At 32.2% G+C, this 13,629-nt stretch overlaps 1 protein-coding gene across 7 annotated transcripts in view; it reads right to left on the minus strand.

Moving 5' to 3' along the window:
- LOC108904873 (insulin receptor substrate 1) overlaps positions 1–13,629 on the minus strand; it is a 247,979-nt gene that overhangs the window by 5,719 nt on the left and 228,631 nt on the right. For 5 of the 7 annotated variants that reach the window (XM_018707575.2, XM_018707574.2, XM_018707573.2 and 2 more), the window contains 2 exons: positions 4,045–4,212; positions 1,422–1,742 (listed from right to left, as the gene is read on the minus strand). In XM_018707575.2, the coding sequence (XP_018563091.2) occupies positions 1,422–1,742; positions 4,045–4,212 (489 nt within the window). The remainder of the gene's footprint in view (positions 1–1,421; positions 1,743–4,044; positions 4,213–13,629) is intronic. The other 2 variants (XM_018707577.2, XM_018707576.2) reach the window with 1 other exon arrangement.

Raw genomic sequence — 13,629 nt, forward strand, 5'->3', positions numbered from 1 at the left:
CACTATATGTCCTTTATTTCTACATGTTTAATCAAGATAATAAATTTTCGCTGTCGACGTATGAACACTATTTTTTTTTAATTTTCTCTTTCGTTTTTCGGTAAACCTTTTTGGAACAATCCTCATCTTCTGCAATTGAAATTTGAATTTTTTTTAATATTAGAAGTTCACTTTTATTAAGATAAAATCCATGAATATTTCTACCAGATAACATATTTAAATTAACTATATAATTTAATTTTTTTTCCCGCCATATGTTTTCACTTTCACTAGCTTTAAACACACTTCAGACAGAGATTCAGAGATTTGTGTCAAAGAACGGCACATTTTCAAGGCATCACTCACTGGTATATCCGCGTTTCGTGCTGAAATCCCCTTATATAGATTGTTTATCTCAACATTATTGATCTGTTAAATTGGGTTGTATACGATTATCCCGATTATCAAATTGGCCGATGACATCTATACAAGATTCCATTTTGAACAATACTTTTTCGTATAACTAAAATGCGAAAATAATAACATGTCTTTCACTTGTACGCTTATGACAAGCACTGACATGCCTCAGCTGCGTGTGCGTACGCGCATGCTGTAAAGATTATGCTACTGCCTACTATTTTAGCATTAGAGAACAGAATATAGTCTGTACTGGTTGTAATTTGTAATACCTTCAAGTCAATTTTGAAGTTAAAAAAACCCAGTAAGAAAGCAACTGACTTTACTGGGACATATACTGATTTCAGATATATACAGGTTCGGAAAGTCCCCATGGTTCATCGGCCGTTACGTGAGAGCGATAAAGTAAGTCATAGAAATCCATGGGATAGAGAAGGATGGCTATAATGAAGACGTCTCCTAGTCACCGCCCGTTTCGCCCTTCCACAAATAACTTCCACTTCCACTTCCACTTCCACTTGTAATTCAGCGACCGGTGGTCATCTCTGTTTTCGTCGTTTGCCTTTTCTGTAATAGATGTCACTACTTATACAATTCCGACTTCGTATTCCGATATGTTAATACAATCCGTTAACAGAGAGATTTACAAACAGAGGTATCTACTAGCTACTGTAAGTTTAGTTAAAAAGTTTTCTTTGTTACGTGTTGTGCTGCCCTCTGTTAACGGATGGTATTAACATATCGGAATACCGAAGTCGAACTTGTATAAGTAGTGACATCTATTAAAGAAAAGCCAAACGACGAAAACAAAGATGACCACCGGTCGCTGAATTACAAGTGGAAGTGGATCTTATTTGTGGAAGTGAGAAACGGACGGTGACTATGAGATGCCTTCACTATAGCCATCCTTCTCTATCGCACGGATTTCTATGACTTACTTTATCGTTCTCACGTAACGGCCGATGAACCATGGGGACTTTCCGACCCTGTAGATGAAGATAACATCCAATTTGACCGTTACTTACCACATGGACTCTCTGGGCAATCCTCTTCAGCGATGGCTTCATCAGGCGTCAAAGGCATGCTGTACCTTATAGGTTCTGGACACTCAGTACAGACATCAACCTCATCGGTGAGACTATAGGAAGAACCAGTGGAGTCCGTAGAGCACCCCACACTCGGGGGGCTCACGGGACTCCCAGAAGGAGGGCTGTGAGAAATATCCCTTCCGTGGGAACGATGGTGAGATGTAATCAGCCTCCAGGTGGGTATCGGATGGGTGCCTTCACTCGTGGTCCTTGGTCGGGAGGGCATGCTGTCGCAACGCTCCCTACCACCCATAATACCTGTAAGAATAGTTGAATTTACGGTTTTCGTCGATCGACTTGTTGAATTATCAGAAAAAGTGGTAAAAATGCAGCATGGTGGTGAAACGATTTTACTCTTCTAACTCTTTTGCACTTAGTTTAAAATTTAGGTAAGCCAACTTTACTGCAAGGCTTAGGTCTTATTTGATTTTCACAAAAATATTTGAAATCAAAGAAAATTTTTCTAACTACTCCTGTTTTTTCTCCATTTAAGGTTTTTGTAAGTTGTATTCTTGCTTAGAGCTATTTACTTTTTAATCCATGAATAATTTTAAATAAAACATAAAAGTTAGAAAAGAACTTCAACATTCCCTTGCATGTGGTGAAAAATGAATTCAACAGACATTAACTTCCCATGATTTTAGTGCTTATACAGGATGTAACAGTGACGTCACAAATTTTCATCTTTGACATACATATTTAAAACAAATTGTTCGTTGTGTTTCTATTTATAATACAGAAAATTGTATCAGTTTCCTATCCAGTCCTTATATTTTATTAACCAAATTCAAACTGCAATTGAAATGTAATTAAAGTGGTTTTGTTATAGCTGTTTTACATTGACACTTTATTCATGAATAAATTGACGAAATTCTTCATAAATTAATTGACGAATTTATTGGTAAACAGTGTGGTTTCACACTGCTACAGACTTTGTCAAGTTTTTTGACATATGAATCAGTTCTACCAATGAATCAAAGAAGCAAATAAATTTCAAAAATGTCACCTTTCCACTCATAATTGTACTGATACAACAGCGGTACCGTCCTGACACATATTATATAAATATTAGTTTTTGTAAGTAACAAATCAGTAAAAACAATGCAAAACTAGTACGACGCCACACAATTATTTACAAATTTACATATTCCAATAACATAACCTCATTACTGATCTGAGGCTGGAAATCTGTTGGGTTGGTACTTCCGAACTTCACGAAAAAATTGACGAAAATTAGAACATGCTCTAATTCGTCAAGAAGAATAAATTCATGAAGAATAACTTCATGAATGACAGCAGATTTGGTGCATTACACTTGTCCAATTTCTTGATGAAGCGACTTCATGAATTAATTGATCAATAAATTGGCAATGTAAAACAGTTTTTAAGTCTTTAGACATTCAATTACATACATACATTTTTATTTTTACAATTTACAAGTTAGATAAAAGCTTGCTATTATAGCGAGTGAAAAAAATCACCCAGTATTTAACAGAATGGTTTATTAAGCAAAAAGCAAACACAGATCGGTCTGAACAGTTCAATGTTTACAGATTTGTTTATGGAGGACATATTAGTTTCATTAGTACAAAGACAAACACAAAAATGAGAATGAAATGATAGCAAACATAAATGAAATGATAATGTAAATCGAGACAATGCTGTTGAAGAAGCATAACTCCCTTAATAATTTAAACAGCTTGAATACTGGTCGTTATAGTTGTACTATACAATGGTACTGACATTTTACAGTGGTTTGAAACGTTTTTCTTAAGCACTTCAACAACACTGTTTTCTGGCAAAAATAAATGAGAAAGTGAACACCCAATTGCAGAAATGAACGTACTCCAAACCAAGGTCAAAAACAACAATCTGATAGGTGGTAGGTACCATTACTACCTAGATTACATAACCTCAATGCTCCGCACATGACGTCACTGCAGTGGTAATAGATGTATGTCACTTGACAAACTCAAAACAAAAGGGTAAATGTATTTACGTATTAAAAAAAAAATAGTGAAATAAAATATGAAGATAAAAATCAGTTACTTTATATTATGACAAAACAAAAACCGTACAATATTTAATAATTCTTTTGAATTTGTGTTGGGCATATATTGTGGTTTTGGCTGCCCTATGGATATGATGAATCTCAGTTTTATTTTATAGAATAACGTCTGAAGTGCGAAATTGTCGCTAAAAGACACATAGCACAAGGTACATAACATTAATTTACAGCTTGTGAATTTTATTCAAATTAAAATATTTAACACAGATTATTTTTTTCATTTTCGAGCATTTTGTGCAAGGAGACAGTGAAAAATATATTACTGACGATTGTCGACGTATTACAACAGAGTTTTACTTAGTTATAACTTGAAATGAGTATTACAAAATTACAACGAATTCTAATGTTTTATTATTAAGGACTGATTAAATCAGGACCACTGGTAGTGACGTCACACGGCAACTGCGCGTCAGTTGTGAGGCCTTATATCATAGGCGGCAAGAGACGGTAGAAAACAAGAGAACAAAATAAATGAACTCAGATGATACATACACTTCGAGGATTGGTTGGAGCGCTTGGCACTAGTGGTGGGGGCTCGCGTCGAGCTCGGGTGTAGGGGGGTGTTATCGGTGAGGGGTGCGTTTGTGGTGGGGTGAGCGGTGAGGGGCAGTGATTGAGTGCGTTGGTGGCAGATATTCCCGGACCAAGTGGCGCCCCCGCCTGTTGACACGGAAACCATGTTATCACTATCGGTAATGCGGGTGATTCTACCACGTAGTCGGAACACGGACAAAATTTCGACTGTCAAAGTCAAAGCGGACGGAGAGGTGCCTACGAAATTGGCACCCCAATGTTAAAATTTTCTAAAAAGTCTTACATAGCTCATTTGTTAATAACTAGTAGTAGGCAGTGCTTTATAAATTTAAGAAACAGTTCCGGAACGCATAGCGCGAAATTTCAGTTTGAACATATGGCGATCTAACTTCATGCAACTCCTCATGTATATTATTTGTTGTTTGATGATGTTCTTTTCTTGTTCTGTCATGTACTTCACAAATTCTGCAGTGCAGCACAATTTTTAGCTATAGTTGGGTAGATATTGAATGTAATTAACGTAAATCGCGTAAATTTAATTAATTTAAGGAGTTTTTAGGAACTTGGGAAGAAAGGTTCTGGAGAAAATACATAGCTCCAGTTTTGCATTATTTTTGTACAGTTCTGCTATTTCTTGTAAACAACGCCATCCAGTTGCTCTGGTTCAAGAGATATCTCATTTAATTTAACCAGTTTTTACGAATTTCGAAATAATTAGTTTGGAGCTGTTAGGAACTTCGAAATATAAAGTTTTGGTGAAAATAGTAATAATTTCTTAACGAAGAAGGCAACTAATAATGTTCTATTTACGTATAAAAGCCAGAAATAGATATTAAGTAGTTGTCGAGTTTAGAATTCATAATTTTATTAAAAAAAAACAATGTCTGCTTAGATAGACTTTTTTTTTAAAACTCCTAAAACCATGTACTTAAATTGACTAAGTTCGATATTAGCTAGAACGACGTGGTTCTATTAGAACAGTGGAACTATTCGTGCACAATGCGGAACTGCCGCTATTTCCATCAGAACTCCCTTTTTCGAAATATCTAAAAACTTCTTTAATTAATTAAATTCGATGTCTACAATTTGAACAACCAGAGCCATGCGGTTTGTACGGAATAGTAGAACTACTCGAGCACAATGCATAGCTATTTTCACCAAAACTTCTTTTTCCGAAATTCGTAATAACTGCTAAATTCAATTCGACATCTACGTAATTAGAGAAGCTACAGTTATGTGGTTTGCAAGAAATAGTAGAACTATTCGAGCATAATACAGAACTGTTGTCGTTTTCACTAGAACTACCGCTTTTGAAATATTCAAAAACTCCTCCAATTAAGTAAACTGAATCTCTTCTCAACTAGAGCGATGCAATTTGCATGAAATATTAAAACTGTTCCAACATTATGCAGGATTGCTTCTATTTTCACTAGAACTTATTTTTTCGAAATTCCTAATAACTATTCATTCAATTCGACATCTACGTAATTAGAGCTACAATTATGTGGTTTGCAAGAAATAGTAGAACTATTCGAACACAATACAGAACTGTTGTCGTTTTCACTAGAACTCCCGTTTTTGAAATATCTTAAAACAACTCCAATTAAGTTAATTGAATCTCTTCTCAACTAGAGCGATGCAATTTGCATGAAATATTAAAACTGTTCGAACATTATGCAGGACTGATTTTATTTTCACTAGAACTTCATTTTTCGAAATTCCTAATAACTATTAAGTTGATTAAATTCGACATCTATGTAATTAGAGGAGTTACGGTTATGCGGTTTGCAAGAAATATTAGAATTATTCGTGCACAATACAGAACTGTTGTCGTTTTCACTAGAACTCCCACTTTTGAAATATCTAAAAGCTCCTTCAATTAAGTAAATTGAATCTCTTCTCAACTAGAGCGGTGCGGTTTGTATGAAATATTAAATCTGTTCGAACATTATGCAGGACTGCTCCTTTTTTCACTAGAACTTCTTTTTTCCGTAATTCCTAATAACTATTTCAGTTAATTAAATTCGACATCTACCTAATTAGAGGAGTGTTACAGTTATGTAGTTTTCGTACTCCATTTTTCGAAATATCTAAAAACTCCTTCAATTAATGTCTACTCAACTAGACGACGCGGTTTGCATGAAATATTAAAACCATTCAAACACAATGCGGAACCGCTGTCATTTTTACTAGAACTCCCCTTTTCGAAATATTTAAAAACCCAAGAAATTATTTAAATTGAACTTTTCCTCAACTAGAGCGATGCGGTTTGTATAAGATAGTAAAATTATTCGAACACAATGCATTTTCAAACTGACATTTCTGGCTATATTTCAAGAAGCTATTTTTTAAAATTTATAAATTACTGTAGAACTACTTGTTAACAATTTGAACAATTTAAGAATTTTAAGAAAACTTTAACATTGGGGGACCAACTTTACAGGCACTTCAAAAAATAACGTTGTCGAAATTTGTTACAAATAAAAAGATTACTCTTGCTCGTCTAGAATAGTAACAGTTGTATAATTTTGTCAGTCCTCCTCTCATGATTCTGTAGGGTAAGTTTTCACAAAATAATCAAATAATGCACACACAGAAAAGTTGTGGAATAACACAAACATATTTTTCTTATACCTACCATTATTCTGATTTTTTTATTTTGATTCAGATGAGTTATGTAAAATACAGCACTCCAGTATTTAAGTTATGTAAAAAGAGAACGTCAATTTTTAATAAATCTACAGGGTATTTGAATAAACATACGTTTCATAATAACGATAATGTAAAGTCAAATGACAAAGGTAATTTTTTAATATACTGTACTTTAAAATACAATATTCAAATTTATCTAACTTTATAAAAAATGTTCATTTTTAATATTTTTTTAATTGCGTTTAAAAATCTACATCTCCAAAGCTAAACTACAAAATAAGAAGCAAAAAAAATGTATCATACCAAACTGTTAAGGGGGGTTCTAAAAAAGAGTTTTCAAGGGGTATTACCGATTATAAGTAAATTGTCTAGGGAAGGGAAGAAACTCCGGAGAAATAAAAAGAGTCAATAGAGGATTTACCAAATCAAGACATTTCAAAAGTATGAAAGATACAATTTAAAAATAAGAAATGCTACGCAAACTAAGGAGTATAAAAGTAAATCAAAATCTACCAAAAAAGGGAAATACACTGTTAGTTAGTCGGTTTTCTTTGCAAGACCAAAATATTGGACGACATAAAAAAACTATTTAATTTCTGTTGATATTGTTTCACTGCAGCATAAGTAAATAAGATAATAATTATCTGTTGTTACTTATCTTTTTTGCAATTGATTTTGCAACATTATTTATTTGCCAATGAATGTTTAACTTTCTCAATGAATGTCGCAATTTAAAAAAAATCTATATACAGGGCCAATCTTAAATGTGTACATATATTTTAACCGCCGCCGCCGGTATAATTCATGAGTAAATGAGTTCAATGAGTCATTCTTCAAAATTTAAGGAGATATTATTCCTTATAAAATTAATTCATCCACGTGTACATTTTATTTATGCATGTACAGGTACACCAACAAATTGCTAATGTGCCAAGTCATATGTCAAGAAAATTATTTAGAATAGGTTTCAATGTTTTAGTTTTATACTGTAAATTGAATATAGTAATTGGAATGCACTAATGACGGATTGTAATTTAAAAAAAAATGGTAACTGGTTTTAAAAAGCCAATGAAAATTAGATTACGTAGCAACCTTTTCACACAATTGAACTTCATAATAAAGAAAACCCAACTGAAAGAAAAAAATCATAGTTTAAAATTGCACTACTTAACATAATCTCACCATCCACTTTTATTTTACATTCATTTGAATTTTTAATTTCGTATAAATAACTATGTTTTAAATAAAATAAACAGTTTCCACTAGTACATAATGATTTATTGACCGTAAACCGCAACGCTCGTCTTAAAGATCAGTAAACAAAGAGTTTAAAAGTTCTGTGTAATATCGGCAACACTGTGTAGTTCATCTTCCATGCACAATATACAAATTATGTTACGCGTAAATACCACAGTGAAGCCAGTGGTTCCCAACAAGTTCCTACTACAAATCGCAGATATTTATTTTAAATTTGACTTTTTTTATTTGAAATTTTTCACAAAAAAAAACTATTACTGTTTTACACAATAAACTATATCGCTGTTTAAAATATTTGTACGCATTTAAGATTCACTCTGTGTATTACTTTTATCACATTGTATTTACACATAGCCTCATTAATTTTGTGGTGTTTAAATACAATCACCCAGTACAGTTTTTTATTTTGAAATCAAAACTGTCGCTATCCACCTTTTTATATTCCTAAGAGTCGAGTCGAATAAAAAATTCCGATAGATATTTACTTCCATGTTGTCCTAAACCGTTTTTCTTGCAAAGTAATTGACTGTTTATACAGTGCGTTACTAGAATAACTCTCGAATGCTGCCAAGAAACCATCAACCAAATTAAAAAAAAAAACAAAAACGAGTACTGATCATCACAAGAGGGTATTTTACAAACCTGCTATCGAATGACGCCTTTGCGAAGCTTTAAGGGACCCCCGGTGGATATAGTGAAGGCAAATAGTGGCCATACCACTCACTGCAAGCCCCATGCAACCAACATTAACACGACATATAACAGCTAGGCACAAAAAATGGATAAGTTTTTTAGTATTAGAAATTTGGCGTTGCTAATTTCCAAATTTTCAGTGATTTCTTTTTATTTTCGATGTAAATGTGATATTTACATGGTTTTGTTTATTTATTTAAATATTATCCATTTTTTGCGGAGTAACAAAATGTGAAATCAAGCTCCTATGAAGCAGTTAGACATTTAAGATTCCTAAGTGACATAAATCTGATACATTTATTATACATATATACAAATCGATGAATTTGTAATATATTTTATATCTTGAATAAATTTTGTATGCGAACGACAATTCTGTGAATTCGAAAGCATACTGGGTGTTAAATAACATAGTATAACAGAAGATATTTAACAAAAGAGAACCATAAAACAATTTTATTCAATATCAATGAACATCTGAAGGAGGTAATAATTTTAGATAGCATTCCGTTGAAGAAAAATCGGAAAAATATTTCGGTAAAATCCTTTCAAAACTAGTTTGAACCGGCGGTAACGCGTCTGTAATAGTCCTATATACGCCTTAATTTTGAATCTAAATCATTTTGAAATGCTAAAAATAATGCTCGGTCCGAAAATATTCTAAGAGCAAGGTTAACATGGTCCTGTAGACAAAACAAGATTCTCTCCCATTTTTTAAATAAATAAATTTATATCACATAAACCAGATTCATTAATCACATATTTATAGAAACCGGGAATGAAGTTGCATATTCGCTCATAAATATTTTCGGAGAGTAAATAATAAAACCGAAAATAATTCGGGAATATTTCAGGTTCCATTCACTTTCGTCATTTTAAGGCCATATGACAACGACGTAAGGACAACCGCTTAATAGAAAGAAATCGTATTTGTAAAATATGCAATTAATATTTTATTATGGGAACCGTTACACGTATCTTATACAAAGACTTCTTCCTGTCTTTCCATTTTTAAATTAAAATTCGATAAACATTAAAAAAAATATACAAATGCCGCATCTGATGGGAGATTAATTTGCCTCATTTTCAAATCAATTTCGTTTGTTGATGAACGTGTTACAGCGAACAAAAAATATGCAAATATGGTTGATTCTATGCAGTCTTTTAATTATTTGCAATTGAGTATTTACTCACGTTAATGTCAATGTTTATTTAACAAAAACAAGTTGATATTTTACCTAATTTCAACCGTGACATATTGCACGGTGAAAGCTGCACAGTAGATAAAGGTTTATTAGAAAAAAAAGAGAATAGCTACCATAGAAAATTATGTAAACGCAAACATTTTGTCTTCGCTATTTGCGAACAGCCAAATGGTTCCATTAGGCAAATTGCTTATTTTCGATTATGCTAAATTACGCAAGTAATTATACTAGAATGCGATTATGTGTATTTTTGTGATGTAACACGACACAACAGCCTTTCTTTCCTATTTTTTTCTTTACTTGATTGTGTGTTTCAGCCACATGATTAGGCAAGGGATTGATTTTAAAAATTTAATTTTCTTAACCAGAAATATCTCACTGTGAGAAAGGAGATAATATTCACAATTACACGATAACCATTGTAACACATCAGGCAGTCAACGTTTCGAAAAACTCTGTTGTTGTTGATAAATGCAATTATTTTAAAAATATATGAGGTATGTGTTAATAAATATTTTCTGTAATATCTTCATAACCGAGCATAATTTCGACTTTTCTCTACCTATTTCTGATAGTTGCGTGTAAAAATTTAAACGTACAAAAAAGTTACGGAAGAATATTCACAAAGAGTTGTAGTAAAATGAACGCCAAGAGCAAATTTTGCTCAAATCGGTTAACTGGGTTCTAAGTTAAAGAGAAACCAAGAAATTGAAAAAGAAACTTTAACACCCTGTAACTTTCTTTGACATTTTTCGTTTAAGCGAGTTTGGTTCAACATTCGTTAGGTGACACCCTGTATGATATTTGTTCTCGTCGTTGAGAATATTATACAGGGTGCTTCACAAACGGTGACCAAAAATGAAACCTCGTATTCTTTGGTGAATTTTAAGGGGTCTTTCCTATAAAGTTTTTATCTAGGACACTTCGTTAAAAACATACAGGGTGTTAAACTTAACAAAAATATTTTTAATTTTTTTAAGTAATTTAAAAACTATTAAGTGAAATAATTTGAAATTGGGCACATGTATTTATGTAAACATCCAAATTGTGAGGCCTCTTACTAAAATTAAATGCTCCAGTGGCGCAGATACAGGATATCGGTGGTACATTTTTCTAAATAAAATAGTACGCCACTGCTTTACGGTAACAATTATTATGAATCTAGATTTTGCCTGGTTCTGGAATGCGGGAGGTGCCTGTCTCACCGCTGCGCTGGTGGTAAAGATTCTCTATCATTATATTTTCGGATTCGTCTTTCAATTTTCTACTACTCGCTTATGTTTTCCGAAAAAAGCCGGATTTTAGAGTAAAACTTAAAAAAAAAACGATCTGAAAACACGGAATCTCAACACAAACGGCTGGTATACAGTGAATAAATTAATACACCTGAGCAGTTAGAAGAAAGAATAAATAATGCTTTTCGTCAGATCAAGCAACAATAAATTTCGAAGAAATTACATTTTCGTTACTAAAAAGATGTCGCACCTTTGTTCGTGGAAGTGGAGGTATTTTTGAGCATTTACTCAAATAAAATGATTAAAATAATTACTAATATTATTCATTTCTATTCGATTAAACAAGCGAATGATTAGTGTTTGTCATATCATTTAAATAAAAGTGTTTTCAGTTCGTTTTACTTAAAAATCAGGCTTCTTTTAAAAAAAATAAGATAGTAATTTGTAGAAAATTGAAAGACGAATCCGAAAATATCATGATTGTTACCGTAAAGCAGTGGCGTACTATTTTATTTATAAAAATATGCTACCTATACCGTGTATCTCCGCTACTGGAGCATCTAAATTTTAGAAAAAGGCCTCAGATTTTGGACAATGTTTACAAAAATACATGTGTCTAATTGCTAACCATTTCACTTACTAATTTTTAAATTATTTAAAAAAATTAAATGAAAATTATATACCTACGGGAGACTCGATTCACCAAAGAATGGGAGGTTTCATTTTTGGTCACCGTTTGTGAATCACCCTGTATATACGCAAATAATAAGAATAAAAAATATGATATACTATTTTACATCTCTATGAAAGGTAGATAAGCAAAATAAAACAAAAAAAAGCTTGTCACATTTGACTTTAAGACAATTTGATAAAGAAAAAAGTTTTTCGAAGCGTGTAATATGTTGTGTATGAATATGAACAGACAGAACCTTCACATATTATTAACCACGTGACCAATAATTTTATTTAGAACGGTAATTTAATTTTCTCGTGTTGGCAATTAAAAATTATTACATTTTTCACATTTTATTAAGCCACTGGTTTGTAATTGTAAACGAATCATTAATATTGATGACGCTAAGATTTAAGGATTTTTAGTTGACAATGCCAATCGTGCAATGTTGGTTGTCTAAGCTTGGCAGTCAGGTGGCTTGTAATCATTTAAAAGGCTCTGTATTTTGAGAAGCTCCAAGGCAACCATGAATGAGGACACATGTCCAAGAACAGACTAATCAAGTGTGCAAACAAAATATTTTGGAATATGTTGTAATTGTAAAGCTGTGATAAAATGTGCCCAATAATGGCGTGGAAGATTTGTGATAACGTGTGATTCGGAAAAAATTATAATATAAGCGAAAATAATAACGGAAAATAATGTTAAAATAAAGTACTGGAAATAAAATCCAACTTGGGAAACATGGAAATATTTCCAGACGTACTGTCAGGTACAGGGTGTCCCACTTAACTTTCCCACCCTACTGATCTCGGTTAGTTTTGCAGATATAAAAATTTTGTTGAAATGAAAATTGCAGTGTTTTTTATGAAATTTCTGTTTGCAGCAACAAAAAAACAATTCAAATTTAAATGTCGATTTGACAGATTTAAATTTAGCACCATGTAAATTATTACATTTTAGATGTAAAATTTTATTCTGAACAAAAGTATATAACATGTGGCACTTATTTTTTGACAGTTTTATTGTAAAATATCGGGAAACGAAAACAGAAAAGCAAACAATAGTTCGAAAAAATAGTAAAATTATAGAAAGAGTACCTAATGAATATTAACAGAACAAAAAAATATAAATTTTAATAATTGTTCTATGCCTGATTCCCATTCCTCTGGATGTGTATGTAATTCATATATTTTTCTTATTGATGCGATCACATTTTCTAATACGTCAGAATTATTATTGATATTCGCAATGTCGGTCGTTGCATGATTTAGAAAAATCAAAATCTCTAGCGGAGAACCTAGGATTTTCTTGGAAATATAATTGAATATTTAATTTCATTTCTTGATTATTATTATTAATATTTCTAGTCCGCTTTTTGTCCTCCAACGTATGAAAATGTCTGAACTTACGTGCCATATTCAAGAACGTTTTCCTTGACGGAGTATGCATGTCAGGATATTTGTTTCGGTAATCTCTGACAGCATTATTGTTGTTATTGAAATATACTTCGACAATATTACTACATTCTTCTTTGGTATAATGCATACTTCCCACTTAATTTACCGAAAATTAATTCATAACTACTGTTTATTGTTATTTTAATTGTCATAAACGTCAAAATAATTATCGGAAACAAAATATCAATAAAATCATGGCAATCTTGAATTTGCGGGGTTCATTTATGCGATAAATGCAAATATATCAAAAACTGTCAAAAGTAAGTGCCACAGTATGTTATATACACAATAAAATTTTACATCTAAAAATGTAATAATTTACAGTGTGTTCCATTAAAAAAATTTTAAGTTGTATCTGTCACATCAAC

This window comes from Anoplophora glabripennis, unplaced genomic scaffold (genome assembly GCF_000390285.2).
Source record: "Anoplophora glabripennis isolate ALB-LARVAE unplaced genomic scaffold, Agla_2.0 scaffold167, whole genome shotgun sequence".
In the NCBI taxonomy this organism is placed as follows: Eukaryota; Metazoa; Arthropoda; class Insecta; order Coleoptera; family Cerambycidae; genus Anoplophora; species Anoplophora glabripennis.